Source organism: Leishmania braziliensis, chromosome 25 (genome assembly GCF_000002845.2).
Source record: "Leishmania braziliensis MHOM/BR/75/M2904 complete genome, chromosome 25".
NCBI lineage: Eukaryota > Euglenozoa > Kinetoplastea > Trypanosomatida > Trypanosomatidae > Leishmania > Leishmania braziliensis.
The window spans coordinates 655,533-675,979 of NC_009317.2; the positions used below are offsets into that span (position 1 = coordinate 655,533).

At 58.4% G+C, this 20,447-nt stretch overlaps 9 protein-coding genes across 9 annotated transcripts; all 9 read left to right on the plus strand.

Annotated features, from left to right (window-relative positions):
• Window positions 1–156: 156 nt before the first annotated feature.
• On the plus strand, window positions 157–1,767 carry LBRM_25_1830 (conserved hypothetical protein; the record flags this gene model as incomplete). The annotated part of the gene is made up of 1 exon (XM_001565637.2): window positions 157–1,767. The coding sequence occupies one exon, from the start codon at window positions 157–159 to the stop codon at window positions 1,765–1,767; it is 1,611 nt and encodes a 536-aa protein (XP_001565687.2).
• Window positions 1,768–2,495: 728 nt separating this feature from the next.
• Window positions 2,496–2,897, plus strand: LBRM_25_1840 (conserved hypothetical protein; the record flags this gene model as incomplete). Its single annotated transcript, XM_001565638.2, has 1 exon — window positions 2,496–2,897. The coding sequence occupies one exon, from the start codon at window positions 2,496–2,498 to the stop codon at window positions 2,895–2,897; it is 402 nt and encodes a 133-aa protein (XP_001565688.2).
• Window positions 2,898–4,307: 1,410 nt separating this feature from the next.
• LBRM_25_1850 (conserved hypothetical protein) lies at window positions 4,308–5,075 on the plus strand (the record flags this gene model as incomplete). The annotated part of the gene is made up of 1 exon (XM_001565639.2): window positions 4,308–5,075. The coding sequence occupies one exon, from the start codon at window positions 4,308–4,310 to the stop codon at window positions 5,073–5,075; it is 768 nt and encodes a 255-aa protein (XP_001565689.2).
• A 1,279-nt stretch (window positions 5,076–6,354) lies between these two features.
• LBRM_25_1860 (conserved hypothetical protein) lies at window positions 6,355–7,716 on the plus strand (the record flags this gene model as incomplete). The annotated part of the gene is made up of 1 exon (XM_001565640.1): window positions 6,355–7,716. The coding sequence occupies one exon, from the start codon at window positions 6,355–6,357 to the stop codon at window positions 7,714–7,716; it is 1,362 nt and encodes a 453-aa protein (XP_001565690.1).
• Window positions 7,717–9,674: 1,958 nt separating this feature from the next.
• LBRM_25_1870 (conserved hypothetical protein) lies at window positions 9,675–10,565 on the plus strand (the record flags this gene model as incomplete). The annotated part of the gene is made up of 1 exon (XM_003723134.1): window positions 9,675–10,565. The coding sequence occupies one exon, from the start codon at window positions 9,675–9,677 to the stop codon at window positions 10,563–10,565; it is 891 nt and encodes a 296-aa protein (XP_003723182.1).
• Window positions 10,566–12,087: 1,522 nt separating this feature from the next.
• On the plus strand, window positions 12,088–13,488 carry LBRM_25_1880 (conserved hypothetical protein; the record flags this gene model as incomplete). Its single annotated transcript, XM_001565641.2, has 1 exon — window positions 12,088–13,488. One exon carries the CDS (start codon window positions 12,088–12,090, stop codon window positions 13,486–13,488), a length of 1,401 nt encoding a protein of 466 aa, XP_001565691.2.
• Window positions 13,489–14,388: 900 nt separating this feature from the next.
• Window positions 14,389–16,380, plus strand: LBRM_25_1890 (conserved hypothetical protein; the record flags this gene model as incomplete). The annotated part of the gene is made up of 1 exon (XM_003723135.1): window positions 14,389–16,380. The coding sequence occupies one exon, from the start codon at window positions 14,389–14,391 to the stop codon at window positions 16,378–16,380; it is 1,992 nt and encodes a 663-aa protein (XP_003723183.1).
• A 929-nt stretch (window positions 16,381–17,309) lies between these two features.
• On the plus strand, window positions 17,310–19,043 carry LBRM_25_1900 (conserved hypothetical protein; the record flags this gene model as incomplete). Its single annotated transcript, XM_001565642.2, has 1 exon — window positions 17,310–19,043. One exon carries the CDS (start codon window positions 17,310–17,312, stop codon window positions 19,041–19,043), a length of 1,734 nt encoding a protein of 577 aa, XP_001565692.2.
• Window positions 19,044–20,009: 966 nt separating this feature from the next.
• On the plus strand, window positions 20,010–20,447 carry LBRM_25_1910 (conserved hypothetical protein; the record flags this gene model as incomplete). The annotated part of the gene is made up of 1 exon (XM_001565643.1): window positions 20,010–20,447. The coding sequence occupies one exon, from the start codon at window positions 20,010–20,012 to the stop codon at window positions 20,445–20,447; it is 438 nt and encodes a 145-aa protein (XP_001565693.1).

Genomic DNA, 20,447 nt, shown 5'->3' on the forward strand with positions numbered 1-20,447 from the left:
GACGTATGATCGCTTTGCACCCTGCCCTTATTCACCGCCTCCACGCTTTGTTCGACGAGGGAAGTGACTACGTAAAGGCGCCCCCTCTTCACAGACAGACAAAAGGCCCACACCCCAACAATAAACAGTGGCGCATGAGGTGAGCGTGGTGACACCATGGGCTCTACCAACATAATGTGCGACTTCTTCTACGTTGATGCCGTCTCGCCACACCGTCAGAGCAATGTGAAGCCAGCCTTCGCGCCGCTTTCCCAGACGTGGGTGAAGCCAGAACTGCTTGAGAACAGCACCGCTACCTTCCTCGACTCAATTCTGTACACCGACTGCAACGGCACTGCTGCGGCGCAGATGTGGCTGCGAGTCGACCAAGACCATTACCGTCAGCTGGGAGCCGCACTGTCCGTCTCTTCCCTCGTGGCGGCGTGTCGGGTACCGCTGGTTTGTCCCAGTCGCGCAGATGTCCCCATCATCGGCGGAGCGGCCGTGCTAGTTGATGATGCATCATCAGTCGCTGGTCAGTTTCACCTCATCTACCCGTGCGTCAGCAGCACCGACACGTCGCTCCGTGAGGTGGTGCACAGCTGGAATGGGGTACAGCTCTCCGTGACCCGCAAGCGAGCACTCCTCAGCGTGGCGGGCACGACTCCTCCTTACGCTGCGACTGTCGTGGTGAACGAGGCTGCCACTGCAGGCGTGTTTGTGCTTGAGTGGGGCGCCTACCATCGCGCTGATGCCTTCCATGTTCGAACTGACGCGGCTGTGCGTCAAGGGCTGGTTGCTCCGGTTACTGTGCTGCAGATGCGAGCGCCGCTCATGGAGGGAGAGACGGCACCCCAGAGTCTTCGACATGGATGCCTGACGGAGTCACTGGTAGGCTTCATTGTGCACGAACCGTACCGGCAACGCTTCATCTTCTCTCTCGCCTCCATCCCCTCCACCGACGCTCAAGTATCGTGCGGTGAGATGCAGACAGTGCTGGAGATGAGCACCGCCACTCCTTACGATGCTGATGAGGCACTTGTCCCCTGCTGCGGCCTTGCGCAGCGCCTGGTGTACACCGACTGCGCCTTGACGCGCACCCACCTCCATGCCTCCCCTCTTCTGGAGGTCACGCAGGTGGTGCTGAGCGTACGTGTGGAGGGGGCGCTTTCTCGACCATCGCTTCTCTCGCCCATGAGCAACGTGACGTGGCAGTTGTGTGGCTCGCAGCGCTACGAGGCCACCGTGATTCGGCTGCAGCGGCCTCTAGAGGAGCGACCGAGTTGGGTTGTGGGGCCACTGCGCGCCGTCTCATCGAACCAGCCGTGTGTGGGTAGCACCTTGGACCATGCCGGATCTGTAGCAACGTTGGCGCGGCGGAGCTCTGATGCTGAGAGCAGAAGCCAAATGCGACGCGTTACGTGTGCCGTTGAGGAGCACTTTTCGATCTTTTCACGCCACGAAGGCTACTCCGTTGGTTGCGTTAGTCATCGCTGCTCTCTCACACTCTCCGCCGGGGCCATTTACTCAACGTACTCGTACCGTCCGCAAAGAGTGGGGACGATGCACGAATCACGCAGCTGCCGCAGAATGGCCGCGACGTGGTGGCAGTCCCCCCCGCTGTGGCTGTCCCGCACGGCGTGCCGCATCACGAATTACAGCCTTTTTGAACTCTCTGCGCTGTACGCCCTCATCGTGATAGTCTGTTTCTTTGCTCACCTGCTGCTGCGGGGCAGCGGGAGAGGGGATGGGAGAGGCGTCCTCTTTACCAGGCCTGCCATCGCCTAGTGAGTCTCCCACTCGCACCGGCACGCCTGCTTCTTGTCATGTCCGTCTCTCTCCACTTCCACATTTTCTTCATGGCCGTTTTGTCCTTCTGCTGCCCATACACGACACGCTGTTTCTGCTGACGTTGACTGAGGTCCCCTGCTGATGCGGCTCCCACATACCCCCAGAGTAACAATCAAGAACAAGCAATGAGCCCCTGTACGCTGATGTACACATACTGCGCTCCATGCAATCGTAGCAGGACTGTGACTCAGCTCCCTCTTCGCCTTTTCTATGAAAGGCGCGGCGCCGTCTTCCCCAATGAACACTTCACGCCGATGGTGGGTACGAGGTTGACCCCCTTCCCACCCCCACACAGAACACATCCGCGCTTGAGACGTTCCTTATCACGGTGCGGCTTTCACTCTGTAACCCTGTCATTCCCTCCTCTCTGTTTCTCTTTCGTTTCTCTGTCTTACCCCCTACCCCATTCACATACGTACCCCACGACGGCAAGGGGCTTCCCCCTACTCCAGTGACGAGTGGGTACACCTCTGCCTTCTACCGTCTGCATCTTCCCAGTCGCCTTCTCTGTTGGCGTCTCACCCTAGATCTCTCCCTGCAGCATCCATCAACGATACGCTGACAGCCCTTCTTCCGTCGGCGCTTCGCTCCGCGCCACAGCGTACCGCCTCTGCCTTCTCCTGTGCTCCCTCCCCTCTCGTCGTTGTCGGTATTGATAGCGCCCCATGGAGAACAAGGCACCGGGGACAGAGCCGCGGCCGGAGGGATACACCTCTGCGACCAACGCGCGGGGACACGAGAATTTCTTCCACCCAAAGCAAAGGCTAGATAAGCAGAGCATCCAGCGGGCAGGCCTGCGCTCCGCCAGGCGCGTTGGCCTGTGGTTCACGGTGACCCTGCTCGTGTTTGTTGTGATGCCTGCCTATCTAGGACCCTTGTACGTCAAGTACGTGGCGTCTAACGAGTGGCTGGAGCGGGCGTCGAAGTCGATTTGGCAGAGGCGTAACGAGAAGGACTATAAGTTGTACATGACGCAGCGTAAGAATACGTGGACGGAGTGGCTTGGCCTGAAGCGGTACAACATCAGCGGGGAAGAGAACGACGGCGACATCCAGAAGTATCGATGAGGATGCTGCTGCTACCGCTGTTGCTGACTCTCTCCGTCTGTGGGTGCGCGGCCTACGGAGCGCCAGTTTCTCTGCCCAGCTGTTTACGCTTTCGTTTTTGGAGTGTTGAAAATGGGAGCCGCCTCGCTGCGTCGAGTTGTGTCGTGCCGTCTTACTATCCTCCTCCTCCTTCCTGTTCTCTCTTTCTCCTCACCAAATGTTGTCGTCGTTGGTGTCAGTGATGGTGGTGGGCCCTTGTGTAGCTATGCACCCTTGTAGCCCTTTGTGCTTATGGATCTCTCTTCTGCAGATCTACGGCGTCCCTCTGCGATTCCCCCTCTCTGGCACTCTGCCACATCCCCCTTCTTCATTTCCCTCCCGCGATCTTGCAGTTCCGTGTTGCATTCACGCTATGCCAAAGCTGAAGCGTCACTGTGCGCCTGCACACCTAAGCTAGGAAGGCACATAATCGGCAGAGCAACGGTCCCATTAAAGCGAGGAATGGAAAAGGAAGAAGCAGTGAGGAAGTGGTAGGACTGAGAGGCAGATGGGTGTACGTGTGTGTATGTGTGTGTCCATCACCAAGCCTATCCCACTGCTGTACGGTGAGCAGGTGGCCTAAGCGAAAAGCCCCAAAGGTGGAAAAACTAGAGTGAGGTTACTGTCTCAGCAAAGGTCTTTATTTCTGTCCAGGACGTGCTCTCTCCCTCGCTGCGTATTTTTCTGCCTGTGCCGTTGCTGCTGGCAGTCGCATTGCCCAATTCATTTCGCAAAGAGGAGCTTTGAGAGGGACTTTCATCTCTGGCAGCCGCGACGCACCCCCCTGCCATTTTACCCCTGGTGAAAGGCCGTCCTTCATAGGTGAGTCGACGGAGCAAAAACGTGTCTTTTCTGTTTCTCCAGCGTGCCCATTCGCTGCCATGCGGCCATCAGCTCAGCTCAGCTCCACTCGGCCCCCGGCCTGTCGCAGACCCGTCGCGTGGTGCGAAGCAGCCGTAGACACACGCGCGTTACAGCAATGCCGACTCAGCGAACTGAGCACGGCCCCCTGCATCAGACTCTACCCACCCACGCCCCGCAGGTTGCCTCACCGCCGCTCCCCCATCCTGCCGCTCGCCACCTGGTGCACCCCTCGGGATGGCGCAGACTCCCCAGAGCACTAGACAGCGAGGGCCGGGCGGGACACGCTCGAGCCACGCTGGCACTCGGCCCATCATGCGGGTGGGACAGACGTGCGCAGTGTTGCGGGTCGCTCCGACGCAGCGCCAACCAGGACCCCACCGCCGACATCAGCAGCGATGCATCGCTCTGACCCCCCCACGTCGTGGGTGCTTGACCGTGTCGCCACCAGAGGCGGCTCCGCATTGGCAGGGATAGGGGGAGGGGGGGCAGCATGGCTTCCCCACACAGAGTGGGGGTACTCGACCCTGGATGCCACGCACTGAGGTGGGTCTCTCGTCACCAGGGGTACGGCGCGCGAGGCACGTTTGTAGAACTCGTTCACTTTATCGCCTACTTCCTCCCTCCTTCAACTTTCTCTCTCTGCCTTCTTCCTTCGTCGTCTTGTGGAGCGCTGTACACGACGCCCCCCATCCTCTTTCTCCTCATCATTGCGGCCCTTCAGCATATCGTACCGTCTCTTCGCTTTTTGTGCTCCATCGGTTATTGGGGTGTCTTGGCGGCGCACGTTCGAGTGATTTGTGCCGTCTCATGGCGGGAGTACGGGGGGGGAGGTTACCACACCGCTTTATCCAGGATAGACCTAAGCGCCTGTTCCTACTCGCACAGACTCGGTACCTACTCTCACAAAGCTGTAGGAGCGCCACGATGGAGCGAGAGCGGAAGCTGGCAGAGCGGGAGGTGCGCGAGGTCGTGGCGGATGCAGAGTCTCCGCTGGCACAGCGCCATGTGCGGGAGTCCCTGAAGAAGAACAAATTCGCTCTTGCCCTTTACGCGATAGCCCTCTTCACCCCCGCCTTCTTCCTCATATCCTTCTACACAGCCAAGGCACGCGAGATTCGCACCAACTTCAGAGACCCCTACGCCCTCCCCGAGGGGTTTGATCCAGTGACGGGAGAGTTCGCGAGCCAAGAGGTGCAATCGAAGGGCGCGCATGCGCTGCCCATGTCTAGCTCACTGTTTGTTGGCGAGGAGCTGGGCAGCTACGGGCCACGTACGCGGAAGCGCAGCATCATATGACGTCCCTAGAGGTACGCCTGTGTGTGTGTATGTGTCTCCGCTCTAGGGCCATCTCCCTCTGCTCGTATGCTTTTTTTGCTCTCTGCCTTTCCCCTCTCCTTTGTGCGTTGTGCAGCAGCGCAGACAGGGAGGGCGATGCAGGCACGCACATGGGACCGGGGCAGCGAAGCGCTTCTGTTGTTGTGCTGGATGGCCTCTTCCACTCCTGCCTCTCTCTCTCTCTGCGAGCCGCGGGGAGGCTCGCTTTGATGCTTCCGTAACTCGAAACGACCAGTTAAGGCAAAAAAGAGATGCAAGCCTGGAAAATACCGCCTTGGAGGAAAGGGAGAGCGAGATGGAGAGGTGATGCGTGCACTTAGTGCAGTGGGTCCGTCTCTTGCGTAGTGGTTCCCCCGCAAACGAGCCTGTCCGACCAAGTGCATGTTGTGTTGCAGCCGAGGCAACAGCATCAGGAGTTACCGCTCTTCCCCATCCCCACACTTTTTCGTCTAGGCCTCGTCTTCTCGCGACGCGCGCAGGTCGCACCAGCGTTTTGCTATGGAAGGCCGTGTGAAGGTGTTGTGTGTGTGTGTGTGGGGGGGGGGGGACTGCTGCGTGCCCCCTCCATGTCTACTTTATTGCATGCGTTAGCCCACTGTCCTCTCTTTGCCCTCATCCTTCTCCTTCGCTCATTGTACGCTGACTCATCACGGAGTGACTACTGGTGCCCAGTGCCGTTCTTCTGTATATCGATGCGTGGACGCCCTTTGTGCCCCGCTATCCTCCACAGGCTGCCTCTTCGTTTCTCATCATTGTGTGTCGGGACTTGGAGGAAGGCGGTGATTCCACTACGAGGAGGGTCATACGACACTGAGGCCGCAGTGGCTGCAGATTTCACAACAGGCGCATTGTGGTATCCAAGTCACCCTTGCGTGCGTGTGCGCGCTTAACGCAGGTGCGCGTGTGCTTACTCGTGTGAGCGTCGAGGCATCGCGTCGTGTGCGGAGTTCTTGGCGGAGTACCGACTTGACCAGCGTGTGCTTCAGACACACCCTTCTCCTCTTCCATTCATGCACTGCTGACCGTTGTTCCCTCCCTCTCCGCTCCGCAGCTCCCAGGGACCACGAACGGAGAAAGAGAAGCTGTGGAAGCTCGACTGAATTCTTTGTGAGGACCGCACCACCAAAAGCGCGCAAGTCGATTTTACTCCCCACAGCCCCATCTGCTAAGCCCAGCATACCCCCGCTCCCTCTGGCAGCGCTTCTCGTGTACGCTTGCTTAGGTATCTCTTTCGCCTACCATGAGCACCATGCTAGCGATTTATCGGCACAGCTTCCCCAAGCGGCTGCGCTTCGACAGGGCGAGTCAGCTGCTCTACGCCCAATGCTACTCGATCAACAAGCGGTACAGGGGCAGAAAGTACATTCCGCGCAAAGTCATACGCGATGTGTTGGACAGCTACGTCCCCATGCCAGGCGCACCATGGCTACAGCTGCCGATTGTGCGCCACGTCCTGCTGATCCGCCTCATCAACGGCATTCGTGGGCTGCAAGGTGGAAAGTCGTGGCTCTACAACCGTAGTGTGGAGGAGGAGCACCGCAAGATAGCGGAGTGGCTCGGCAAGGCAGCGAAGACGTTCCCTGCTCACCGCGGCACCTTCGTTGCCCACGCGTCGACCTCGTCGAGGCAAGGCAGTGCTGCCGCACAAGCCATGCTGGAAGCCGTGGTGGAGCGCGAACAATTCGAAAGGGAGGTCCTGCGGAATTTTCACGTGGCAACCATGTACCAGCGCACGATGCGCCTGGGCTTTCTGCTGGTTGTGGTGCTGTGCTGCCTCGTGTACGCCTCGCTTCACACGGACAACCTCGTGTACTGGTACTTCCGCTACTGGCGGCGCTACCGCCGGCGCGAGATCATGGAATACTTCCGTGGCATCACCCTGCTACACACCGTGGCGGAGGTGCCACCAGCATACGCTAGCCTCTTGCCACCGCCGTGCGTGCGGTACAACGACGCCGCAGGGGACGCCTGCTACGCGGTGAACATGGTTGAGATGGTGCTGCCGCAGCACAGCGTCACCGTCATTGTCATTCCGTGTCCGCAGGCCGGCGAGAGAGTGTTCTTTGCTCAAGTCGGATCCATCGCGGAGGTCTGTGACGGCATCATCATGGAGGGCGTCAGCTTCGACAAGATCGACAAACTCGTACCAGCAGCCTTCTTCCCGCTCAAGAGCAACACGTTCCCTGCACTTGGGCTGCATCACCGCTTCCTCGACATATTGCGCAACAGCTCTGCGGAGCCGCCGATGCTGTATCCGGCAGGCGCTGATGTGGGGTGGGGAGCCACCATTATGCGAGCTGTCATCCCGTATGAGCTCCGCTGCATCTACAACCCTACGGAGTTGTCGGCAACGAAGGGTGAGGCACAGATTGGCTGGGGCCATGTGCGACAGGTGGTGGAGGAGATGATTGCGGACGCGGCCGCGCAAGGGGGTGGTGAGAAGCGCGTGCTTTGTCTGCCGTGGACTCTAAACCAAATCGTCAACATCGAGGCTAGTCTTGTGAAGTACGGCTTCAAGGTGCGCAACGTGTACCGGTTGCACTGGCAGCGAGAGGATCACATAGGCGAGCATTTCTGCGACTACTTCTCCATCCCTGACTGATAAGTGCCGGCCGAGGAATTGGCGATGCCCACGTGCTCTTCATGCCATGCATCAAAGCGTTTACCAACACTCTGCAAGAGTGTGCTCTGAGGCACCCTTCTCCCTCTTGCTGTGTTCGTGTGCCGGCAGACAGGGGATGAAGGACGGTGCATGTGGCGGTGTATCGTTGCTTTACCACGTGCGAAGTTGATGAACGGCATGACGCTGCTGTTGTGCGCCTGTGCGCAGCTGTCGGTGTGTGCCGGTGTGTGGTGGTGCTTGTCTTGCCCGCACACATTTTCGTCCTCTGCTTTCGCTCTAATTTTGACTATCGTGCGCCATCCCTCTCCTTTGCTCACCTTTCTCAGGGCTTCAAAGAGAGGAGAGGGTGACCGTGGTGGAGAATGGCTTGCACAGATGGCACCGTCCCCCCGCCCCCTTTCCCCACCAGTGCCGCTGCAGTTTCTTATCAAGCCACGTATGTACTTATGAAGGCCCATGGTTGGCGGCAGTTCCACCGCCGTTCTTCATGCCCCTTCCCATCACTGCCGCTACTCACTGCAGTGCTTCAGAGGGACCTTCCCACACCCTCTGCAGACACACCCTTCGTGCCGCTTAACGTCCATTGTCATCTTCTTTCTTCCTCCGTCTGAGTCGTGTCGATCCTTCAGCTTGAGTCCGCGCGTGTATCTGTTGATGGGAGTTAGCCGCAGCCCGTAAGGAATTAGCCTGTACACCCACTACATATTGGACTCTACTCACCTCCAACCGTCTCCCCTCCTTGCACCCACTAACGCCCACACTCTTCTCAAAAACTAAGAACTAGAAAGAAAGCCCCAAGCCGCTCTTCAATCCGTGCTCTTCTCGAAATACAGTGATACGTATACCACAGACAGCATCGCTGGTGCGCTTCCCCGCGCTGTTGCCACCCAGTGCCTCAACTACTGTGTGCTGAGCTGTTTTCTGTCTTTATTTTCGTGCTGGCTGTCGCTTTCTTCACTGGTGAGCTCCTACAGACCTGCGCAGGCCGCTTTACTCTCCCTTCCCTTCTCTCTATTCGCCCGCACACCCACGCAATCCGTCAAGCGCAGCGCTGGACACGTGTTTAGTACACCATCGAGCTCTCCGTCCAGCAGCCCTTCTTTTCTCTCTTTCCGTTGTAATTTTTCCTCGTCTTGTCTTGTCGCTGCCGCTTTTCCTCTTTGGCTCTCTTTTCGCGGACCCCACCCACGCCTTCATCTTTGCTTATTCATATCACCAACTGCGCACTACGTTACTGCGCGCGCGCTAATCTCTCGCGGTGTCTGCTATCTCTTCGCCCTATCAGGTGACGCACCCGCTGGCGGCCAACCAAAGGTGAGAGGATTACACTGTTGCGCTCTCTTCTAGCTTTATCGTTTCATCTCTTGTGTTGATCCGTGCGCTTTGTGGTTGTGCGCGTAGGTCAGACGTGACCATACCCTTACTGTAGCCCTTCCACCCTCCTCCCACCCTTTGTCGGCGCTGCACTGACGGATAGATTAATCGCAGAGTAAAGGACGAGGAGGTGCCCTTTCACCCACCCCTCCACGTACTCATAAAGGCACAACTTAAGCACACGTGTGCGGGGCAAGTCGGTGCGCGTCGATCGGCGCGTTTATGTTGCTCGGAAACTGCGTGCGGTGTACCATTTTTCTTTTCGCCTGTTGCTTGTTGTGTCGCACTCTTCTGTGCGTCGATGCACGCCCCACGGCACCATCCGCCTCCCCCCTGTTTTTCTCTTCTTGTGCTTCTCTCTCTGCCTCTTTCCTTCACTTTCGTCGTCGTTCCCCCTTTACCCTTGAGAGAGAGGGAGTTGCTGTACTGACTAATTCGTGCTGTGTTGGACTCCCCTTGAGTTTGGGTTGACGTGAATGCCGCTTTCTGCATCGCCAAGGAGCGATGGGAACATTAAGGTCTTCTTGAATGGTCGCATCTTTGTCGGCCCCGACTGGCGCATCATGACGGCAAGCGTGGTCCTGATCGCGACCTGCTCGCTTCTGTTTGTCTTCTTCACGAACGAGGTCATGGCCGCTCGCATAATCGTTGGGGTGACAGCACTAATTTCAGTGATGGTTTTGCTTCTGTGCGGCTTGTCAGACCCGGGCGTCAAACAGCGGCAGCCGCCCCCACCACCTGGCGCGCCTCCACACGAGTCGCACTGGTGCGAGCGGGAGTATGTGGACCAACACGGTCACGCCCATCAAGCTCGGCTAGAGGTGAAATGGTGCTATAGTTGTAACGTCTACCGTCCCTATCGTGGAGTGCACTGCCGCTACTGTGATCGTTGTGTGGCTCGCCGCGATCACCACTGTCCGTGGACTGGCACTTGCATCGGCGCGAAGAACTACCGGTCTTACTTTGTGCTCGTCTGGGTGCTCTCCGTGATGTTGTTTACGGCCCTCTGCGGCGGTATTCAAAGTCTCGTGCAGCGCGTCATCCGGCATAGCAAGGTATCATCCGTCAACGAGGATCGCCCCAGCGCCTTCACCTCCGCCCTCATCGACACGTACTGCCTGGAGCCCATCCTAATTGTGCTTTCATTCATCTTTGGTTTACTAGCGTGGTCTCTGGCGCTTTACCACACCTACCTCATTTCGCGAAACCTCACCTCTGGGGACGCCGCAAAGGACTTGGAGGAGAACGTCTTTACCCACGGCAGCGTGCTCGCGAACGTGCGGGCAGCGCTGACCGGCTGGCGTGAGGAAGAGGAGATGTCGTGCAGAGGCACCCGCACTGAGGTGGTGATCGAGGCGAATGCCTGCGATGACGTGGACAATGCACCTTCGCTGCCCCCCATGACCAACACAGAATCTTTGCATGCAGCTCTCTACAATGACTGCGATGTCTGACACCCATGAAAGGAGCAGCGCCGTGGTAGCGATGGGCTGCAGTCTTCATGAAGATTTCCCGACTTGCGCGGATACTGCCGATGTCTTGTGCCTCACGTTCAGAAACGCTGTGCACGTGAGGCACAAGCCATTGGGCAAACCGTAGTCGTTTTTCGTTACTGCGGCACAACAGTGGCAGCGTCGAAGCACCGACTTCGCTCTTGAGCTTCGCGCACATTCTTTTCACACCCTCTTCACCGTATGGTGGGACTAGCGACTGGCGCACGTATCTATGTGCCTGCGCAAGAGGAAGGAAGAGAGGGGCAGAGGGGAAGCGACAAGTCTCACCCTCTTCAACGACAGCGTTGTCTGGGTTCTCTTCAGGACTCCATCGAGGAGAGCACCCCCCCCCTCTTCCTCCACGTCCAAAACAGGCTCAAAGTAGATGGAAGTGGGGCCGCCGTCTTTTACCCTTCCCTCACCCCTCCTCCGCTCTCGTTACCGGCGCTGTGCTGCGACTACCGACATCGTGAGTCGCATGCAGTGCTTGATCTGCAGGGTGATGTGAGGGTGTGTGTACGCTGGTACACGTGCTTCTTTGCTGCTGCTAAAGACTCAAAATACATGCGTACGTCTGCTCGAGTTTTCTTATGTACATCCGTGCCACTGGTGACGAGAGACCCACCTCAGTGCGTGGCACCCAGGGTCGAGTACCCCCACTCTGTGTGGGGAAGCCATGCTGCCCCCCCTCCCCCTATCGCTGCCAATGCGGAACCGCCTCTGGTGGCGACACGGTCAAGCACCCACGACGTGGGGAGGTCAGAGCGATGCATCGCTGCTGATGTCGGCGGTGGGGTCCTGGTTGGCGCTGCGTCGGAGCGACCCGCAACACTGCGCACGTCTGTCCCACCCGCATGATGGGCCGAGTGCCAGCGTGGCTCGAGCGTGTCCCGCCCGGCCCTCGCTGTCTAGTGCTCTGGGGAGTCTGCGCCATCCCGAGGGGTGCACCAGGTGGCGGGCGGCAGGATGGGGGAGCGGCGGTGAGGCAACCTGCGGGGCGTGGGTGGGTAGAGTCTGATGCAGGGGGGCCGTGCTCAGTTCGCTGAGTCGGCATTGCTGTAACGCGCGTGTGTCTACGGCTGCTTCGCACCACGCGACGGGTCTGCGACAGGCCGGGGGCCGAGTGGAGCTGAGCTGAGCTGATGGCCGCATGGCAGCGAATGGGCACGGTGGAAAATTGCAACAAAGCGATCGTGTGTGTGCTCTTCGTATGCTCTCTCCCAGTCTCCTCATTGACCGCCATCTTATCGCTTCGATGCCCTTCATACCCTCTCTATACATAGGTAGAGTGGTCAGCTAAGTCATGCACATGTGCTTCCTGACGCCCCCGCCTGTTCGATTTTGCTTTCTCTGTGCCTGCGTATCGTCTTACGGGATGGATAAGCGCGTGCTCGGATGCTGATGGGCATTCTTCTCTTTCTTTCTGTCCACATGCGTGCGTGCAAGGTGGCGACGGCGGCTGAAGCGCGAACATCCGCTCTCGATGTCGCCGCTTTTTGCCCAGCTCCGCACTTTTCCGTCACGTTGGTATGTGAAATGGCTCACGGACGTTGGTACTCTACTGAAAGGGATCGGGACCATCCAGCTGCGCTGCGTCTTCATGGCACACCCGCTTGCATGTATCTCCTCACTTCTCTCGCGTTGTGGCATCGCTCTCCTCCTCCTGGTTGTCTCTTCGCTTGTGCGCACCCCCTCCTCGGACACTTGCTGGCACTTGCGATGTGCGCTGCTTTGCTCCTCAAAGCCTCTGATGTACACTCGCCACTCTGCTTCCTCCTTTCTTTCTCACACTGTTCACAATCGCCCCAATAATCCCAACCACGCATACGCACCTCTGTGCATCAGTATATCTACTCCCTACACCTCTGAGAACGGAGAGGCCCACGTACTCCTCATTCACGTGTTGCGCTGGGGTGTAGGCCCTTGCCCATCCTCCCTATACGTAGTGCTTCTCTTGTACCGTGGCAGGAGAAACATGCAGACGGCCACTGCTCCTTTCATCCTGCGCTCCTTGTACAAGGATGCTCACATTAGCGACATGCAAATCGCGCGTCCGATCACAGAGCTGATGATCAACACGTTCGGTGCGCATCTCACGAATAAGTACGACACGCACATCCCTGCCGTAGCCTCCTCCCTCTACACTCTCTTTTCAATGTCCCGCGTGCAGACTCTCGGCCAGGAGTTCTGCGACCTGCTCCCCGTGGTGAAGGCCCATCCTTGGCAGACGGTAGGACCAGCACGCGTGTTCCTGCTCGCTGTGCTGCAGCTTATTGAGCCGACGGTGGTGTTCGTGTCGGCCCGCAAGTTCTTCCCTGACATGTCCACAGCCGATGTTGAGGAGGTGCTGAAGAAGGTGGTGCTCTGTGCGCTATTCCTCTTTGAGCGTTTTGGCACTCTTCCTCATCACATTGTACGCATTCGATTCCTGAGCCTGAAGCCGTCGCGGGCCTTGCAGGACAGTGATGGTGCCCCTGGCTCGTACGTGGTACTGGGCCTCGTGCTACTGGTGGAGCTGGTCGTGCGTCTTTGGCGATACAACAAGGAGCGCACGTCTCGCGAGAGCAAGCGATCGACCGAGGCAGCTGCCACCGCCAGCAGCGACGAGGACGCCGAGGACGCGCGGACTGGAAAGTGCATGCTGTGCTTCAGCAATCGCAGGTGCCCGACGGCGACCAACTGCGGCCACATCTTCTGTTGGCGGTGCATCGCTGAGTGGATCCAGTCGAACCCACAGGAGGCGGTGTGCCCGTTCTGCCGCCAGCATATCACGACACAGTCGTTAGTGCCGCTGTACTTCTACGTCGCCAAGGAACCACCGCGTGTCGGGACTGCGATGGATGACGCCACCGCATCTTCCAACAGCAGTGCAGCCCCCGTGTAAGTTAGAGGAGGGGGCGGCGACGGCGGCTCGCTGAAGCTCGTCACAAGGACTCAGTGATGCTCTTGTTTGTACGTGTGTGTTCGTGTATATACGCACCGGCGCACACGTCTTCCGTCGTGCTGGGCGGCTCCGTTGCCGTCGAGGTGTGCATACTTTTCTATTTCCGTCTGCGCTGCGATGTGCAGCGCGATTTCAACACGAGGCAGACAACGCGTGCCGTCGAAGAGAAAGGCGTGAAGAGCTGTCTGGGGATAGGACGGCGTCATGTGTACTCGTGTGTTGCTGCCGCCGCGACGTGCCCGCGCGGCGGTTGCACAGACGCTGGTCTCGCGTTCTCAATGGCGACGGTTTCAACCGAAAAGAGAATGTATTGATGAGGGGCCGTTGGGGAGCGATTACGTGGCAGACTGGGTAGGGGATAAGGAGCTCCGTGCTTTTCTCCTCACTAGGTGGTGCCTAATCCCTCTCTCCTGCAGCTCTACCGACCCCCTTGCTGTCATGTGGTCGCCTTCCCTCCTGTGCGAGCCTTCTCAATGGAAGAGACTGGGCTAGGGTGGGCGGCACGCCGCTCTCTCCCCCCCCACTCCCTCGTTCTCCTTGTCTCTTCCCTCTTCAGCGCTGTTGTCCATCTCCGTCGCGTGTATGTGTGCTTTCACTGGTTGGGCCCACGCTCGCGTACGCAGCGTACTCTCAAACGTACACAACTGAACAGGCCCGTGTGCTGGTTGAAGGAGCGCCTGCATAAGCACACACCATACAGCAGTGAATCATCCACAAGTTCTCTCTCGAGTCGACTCCCGAGTCAAGCGTGCAACTTTCCTATACGCGCACACGTGGGTATTTGCTTATTTGGGCCCTGTTGGAGAGAGCGAGAGAAGGGAGGCGCGAAGTACGGTCACAATGTCGTCCTTCAAGGCAGAGAATATCATCCGTGACAAGTTGGATTCGGCGGAGTTGTCGCTGTCTGGCATGCGCTTGACTTCGCTCGACGCGTTGGTGCCTCTCCTAGCGAAGATGCCGCACTTGCGTTGCCTGAACGTGTCACACAATGAGCTCCATGACCTCCCAATGGACCTGTCGGCCCTGGCCAAGCTGGAAACACTCGACCTCAGTTCCAACCCTCTTGAGGGTGTTCGCCCCATTCTGCACGGTCTGCAGTCGCTGCCACGCCTCTCTTCCCTCTCCGTGAGTTTTCCAGCACCGGCGGAGGAGACGGAGGAGCAGCTGGTCATGGAGCTTCCCAACCTTACCTGCTTGAACGGCATCACCCTGGTGGATCCGACAGAGGGGGAGGACGAGGAGGCCGGTGCTGCCAACCGTGACATCGCTGCGGCCGCAAGGACGGCGCTGGTGGACAACGCGTACTGGACAACGACGGACTCGGCAGGGATCGAAAGCCTCTTCGCCGATGTCAGCCGCCAAGACGCCTTCACGACACAGGAGTTTTTTGATTACATGAACCGCGTCGTGCAGCACGTCTCGTGCTTGACGGCGGCGGAGGAGGACGCATTCGCGCAGGAGGGCGAAGTGCTCAAAGCGCGGCGCCTCCTCTACGAGTTCTGCTTTGGCGATGTCATCCGGCACGCCTTTAAGGATGGCCACGACGTTCTCGGCCGACAGCTGCAGGCGTTGCAGCGCTACGAGTCGGCAATGATGGATCAGTACGACACGCACTGGCGCCGCATACTGCGAGATCGTAATAGCAGACTGGCGCGCACGAAGCGGGACGTGCAGGACGCCATGGAGGACATCCGGTCTCTCGTCCAGCGTGTTCCTGAAGAAGAGGCGCATGGGTCTCTGCGTGAGGTGGAGGACTTGGGGCGCGGAAGGGAGGAGGCGCCGTGTGGCGGTCGTGCGAGTGCCAGCGCGTCGCATGGAGCAACTCCATTGGCGAGCACGAGAAACACCACCCACATGGACGTGAGCCGTCTAGGCGTCTCCCCGCAGCCACTGCCGCCGGCTGGGTTCACGCAGCTCTCACAGCGGCTGTCCTCGGAGCCGAAGGCGCGGAGGCCGACCTTCACGAAGGTGCTCTCTCTGAAGCAGCTGAAAGAAATTATCGAAGACATCTACACCTCTAAAGTCAAGTACGACGGCAAGTGCAAGCAGAACCAGCTGCCGCGCGAGACAATGGAGCAGCACATGTACACCTACCTGAACCAGAAGTATGGACTGAGGGAAATTATTTTAGAGTGGGCCACCGCCATTGTGGAGGCCGTGCGACGCTACGCGCCGGAGGATAACGACGTTGCCGTGTTTGGCAAAGTGTTGCGCAACGAGGTCGATGAGGAGTTCCGCTTTGTCCAGCAGCACGTGCGTGAGGCGGTGAAGGAGCTCTTGCACATGCACATCAGGGCGAAGCGGCCGCACGACGGTGTGATGGAGCTGAACCGAGCACTCCAGAAGTTAATGAACGGCCCGGTTGCCGAGGACGCGTGGAAGGAAGTGGTCAACTACATGTACAATGCAGACGACACTGCCCTCATCACGAGCATTATCCATCAGTATCTCTACCGCCAGTCCTCGCCAAAGCTGCAGCGACGCAGAAAAGAGGAGCTGAGGCTATCGCCGACGGCGGTGTACCCGCAGCTGCTGTGCAAGGACTTTGTGCGGTTACTTTTAGACTTTCAGCTGGACGGGCACGTGCGCTTCTTGGAGCCTTACGTAGAGATATTCCGGCGACACGACAGAGACCAGAACGGCATTGTGAACGGCTTCGAGTTCGCCTCCATCGTGCGTGAGCTAGACCCAAGCAAGTCAGAGGAGGCGGTAAAGTCCATGGTGGGGGAGATCGATCCACACGGAAGTCAACTGATCACCTTCTCGGATAGCATTGCCTTCCTGAATGACGAACTGCTCAAGCTGTTCTCCTCCCATCACGATACGCAGTAGAAGTGACACCTGCGGTGTAAGTGTGCATGTGCGGCTGCAGTGAGCACTTTCATTCGTCTCCCATTCCCTCTTTCTGTCTCCCTCGCTCCTCTTCCCCCTCTTCCAATCCTGAACGGGTTTGCACTTCGGACGATTATTTCAGCCGCCCATCTGAAAAGCGGGAGGCGCACGCATGGGGGTCGCCTCCGCACTGATGTGCGCAACGACCAATCGGCCTTCCGATCGGTGCTCAAGTGACAGCACCCACGTGCATGTAGGCTGATGTGGAGCGGCAGGGCGGGGATGCGAGAATGTGCGAGGGTCGCTGCACACGATCCACTCACCCCTGCGCACTTGTCTTTCCTTTCTCACCTCTCTGGCGCCGCCTTGCCAAGTGCGACGTCTCCCTGTCTGTGTGCCTATGCCATGCAAGCGAGAAGGCGCACTCGGTGTTGTCAGCTTGCGACTATCGCATCGACAGTAAAGTTGTGTCTGTGTCTTCTCTCTTTTCTCTTCCTCCGACATTTCACCCCTCTTCCTCTCGCTCTCACCTGCAATATTGTCTGTCCCTTCCTCTTTCACCCGACGACGTCGTGACACCGCCGTTGGTGCGGTGGCGCTCACTCCTCTTCGCCCCCCACCCTCACACACGCGTTCATTCATGTGGGCCGAGTGAGCCAAAGCACAAAAGCTGCGCGGTAGTGCACGACCGACTCCGCGTGTGCGCTTCCCTCTTCATTCCTCTTTGTGCCTCTGTGCGCGTCGCTGAGCAAAGCTACGAGTCCCCTTTCTCCTTTCACTTACTCATTGCTGGGCTGCGCTGTACACGTGCTACGCAGGGAGGGACACTAAACTCCTCTGCTGCGTGTGTGCGGCTCTCTTTCTGCCTTACTATTTTCTGTTTTTCTTCTTCCCCTTTAGCGATCTGGCTCGTCGCGTTGTTGGCCTTCATGTCTACTCCTGACGACTTCAGCAGCCTCCCTCCCGTGGTGCGTGTGAGCACCAACGTGGCGGCGCTGACCCCGCCCTCGGCGAGCTATGGGCTCACCACGGGAGAGCTGACTGAGTGTTTTCTCAGCGCTCGACGCAATAGCATCCACACGCAGCCGCTACCCTCTGACGCCAAGGCGATAAAAAAAGCCCAGGAACGCCTTGACACCTTCCACTCTTCGCAGATCAACCCCTTCCTCTACGGCTACATGTACCCGGATCAGGACATCCCTGAGCCGGTGCTGAGCAGCATTCGAAAACTCTGCGTCAACGCCGGCAGTGCCTGGTCGGCGCGGTGCCAGCGACTCGCCTTTGACGTGCTCACAACAGAGCTGCAGGCGAAAGCGTCCAACGTGATTCCGCGCACAAATCACGACGACCCGATCGGACTGGCGCAGCTGCGTCGTGTCTTGCCCACGCTGAAGTACGTGCCAAGCGCAACTGTGACGAACCCGCACTACCGGTTCGTGGGTGACTACCTCGACGACGTCACCGAGAACGCGAAGGTGTTCTCTGCAGCGGTCACTGTGCAGAACAACGGCTCGCAACCTTTCACTGTCGAGATCACGCAGACCCAGACCGTCATTGACGGCGTGCAGGTGGAAGACAAGTTCATGGAGGCGAAGCTGGAGAAGGCGGAGCTGCGCCGTGGGGAGTCGGTGGACGTACGCCTCGTTATGCAGCAGCCCCCGCGCGCTGTGCTGTGGGAGTATGAACAAATGGTGGTGCTCTCCGTGAACGGTGTCCTCAAGTACTTCGTGACTTTCGCGGTCATTTCACCAAAGCAGGATCTATTTAAGCAGCGCCTGCCGGGATGCCTTCCACTGACAGTGCAGGATTCTCCCCTCGGAGAGTACAGTGCCCCTCTCATGCTACAGGTGCTAAAGCACGCGTTCATTCGGCAACAGGGGTACACCAGCCCCGCCGTCGTGCATTTACTTCTCGGCAAGGCCGTCAACTACCGTTCCCATAACGAGCTGGTCATGTCGGAGACGATGAGACTGACGAAGGCGCTGATTGATCAGATGAATATGGCCGCGACAATCTCCAGCTACTGGACCTCGCTACCAGACGCTAAGAAGGCACCACCTTCGCGTCAGTACCAACCACCCGTGTCCTCTGCACAGCCAGCACGCTACGCCCCAGGGTCAGACAAGTTCGGGTCATCCAATGTCGCTACTGCGGAAGCTCTCTTCCCGAACAGCGTGACGCGCTTGCCGGAGGTGCTGCTGCGCTCACCTCCGGCTGTCATCATGGGGGCCATACTCATCTGGCTGGCGCAGATGGATATCGTCGTCTTCGATTCATCCTTCTTCAACTGCGACCCTGTCGGGTACATGCAGGGCATGCCGCCATACCTTCGCGGCATTCTGCTCTGGATACTTGACCTCTGCTGCGGACTGCTGGCGAACCAGGATGTGAATGGGGCGAACGAGCGGGCGCTAGCCTTGACGTTTGCGACTCTCCTCATGCGACGCAACCCTCCGCAGTACAACTCAGAGGAGACAGAGGCCTTCTCTGACGCGCAAGTCATCTTTGACTCCCCTAGGAGTTGTGGTGGTGCTGATGGCAGCGCCAGCACATCCACTGCTGCATCTTTCTCCACTGATCTTGCCTTTCATCAGAACGCCGTGACAGCAATGCTGCACTGGATTACTGTCTACCGCGTCAAATATGCGAAGAAGAGGCAGTAGTAGAGGAAGGCGAAAAGCGTTGTGGGGGTGTAGTGGATGACCACGAGGCGGTAGGACAATGGTGGTGGTGGCCCCGGGTCTTACAGCTACAGTGCTGTAGGAGGACACCTACCCGCTGAGTTGAGTTGCTGGTTTTGCAGTGAGGGGCAGTGTGTGTGTGTGTGTGCACATTTCGATTTAGGACGTACGTGCTCTCTCCTCGCTCCCCCTGGTCGATTGCTTCCTTCCCCTTTGCTACTACAGCGATGACCAAGAGCAACATAGACGAGCCAGCGTGCGCGCACACGTACGGCTTGAAGGGCACGTAGGAAATGTGGGTGGGGGAGGAGGAGGGAGGCGTGCGTCAGTGGAGGAGAGAGGAGCGTTTTTTTCTTCAGCTCGGTGTCTGCCTTTTGAGTTTTCCTGCTCGCTCGCTTCCCCCTTCCCCTTTGCCATCTCGACCCGTTCACACGATTCTACACTTTGGTGGTGTGCTGCAGGGGCTCACAAGGCGACAGGCAGTGGCCCCACTCTGACTGCGTCTGCTGGCTCGTTTCTTCGCTGCATCTCGGTTTGCCCTGCACAGTGGCGTTGAGAAGCACTTGCAGCCGGCCAATCCTCTCTCTCTCTTTGTCTAACCCTTTGCATCTCCATTTTTCCCCTCCTTCCCTCTCCCTTTTTCTCTCGCGTCTTCTGGTCCCGTTTCTCTTTCTCCACTGCTGTCGTTGTGACTGCTTAACGTGCCTCCTAACGGATGCCCCTTCTGCTGCTGCTGCTGACTCGCTCTCTCGCTCTGTCTGTGTGTGTATGGCAACTTTGCATGTGTGTGCAGTCTCTAAAGTACGACTTTCCTCTCTTTGCGTGGCACCGGAAGCGGCAGCGATCATCTTCGCCCCACCTTCTCTCATCGCCTGCTGAGTCTTTGTGGTGTTTTTTTATCCTCTTCCCACCACCGTCGTCAGACACCGCGCTCATTGTTCGCCATTCATGAAGGCTGCTGCAACACCCGAGGCGCATCACATTGCGCCGGCACCGCGCAAGGTGCACCCCGCCGCACGATGGGTCTCTGGTCTCTTCTCGCCCATGTCACTTCGGGATCAGGAGTACTGCACGGACATGTTCCAGCGCATTCTGTGGGGATCGGTGGTGGTCTCCTTTCCGATCGCATACTGGATGGGCCGCGTGCTCGTCACCGTCGTCGGCGTGTGTGTAGCGACGGCGGTGTGCCTCGTCCTCTTTGTCCCCAACTGGTACCAGCGCCCAGACCTGGCGCTTAAGTACGCAGATGACACGGAGGTGCACAACTACTACCAGCAGTACGAGGCGGCGAAGAGGGCCGCGCGCGAAGCGGGCGCGCTGTCCAAGAAGGCGGTGGATGCTTCTCCAGATTCTCCAGCGGAGAAGCTCTCCGGCATGACCGCTTGA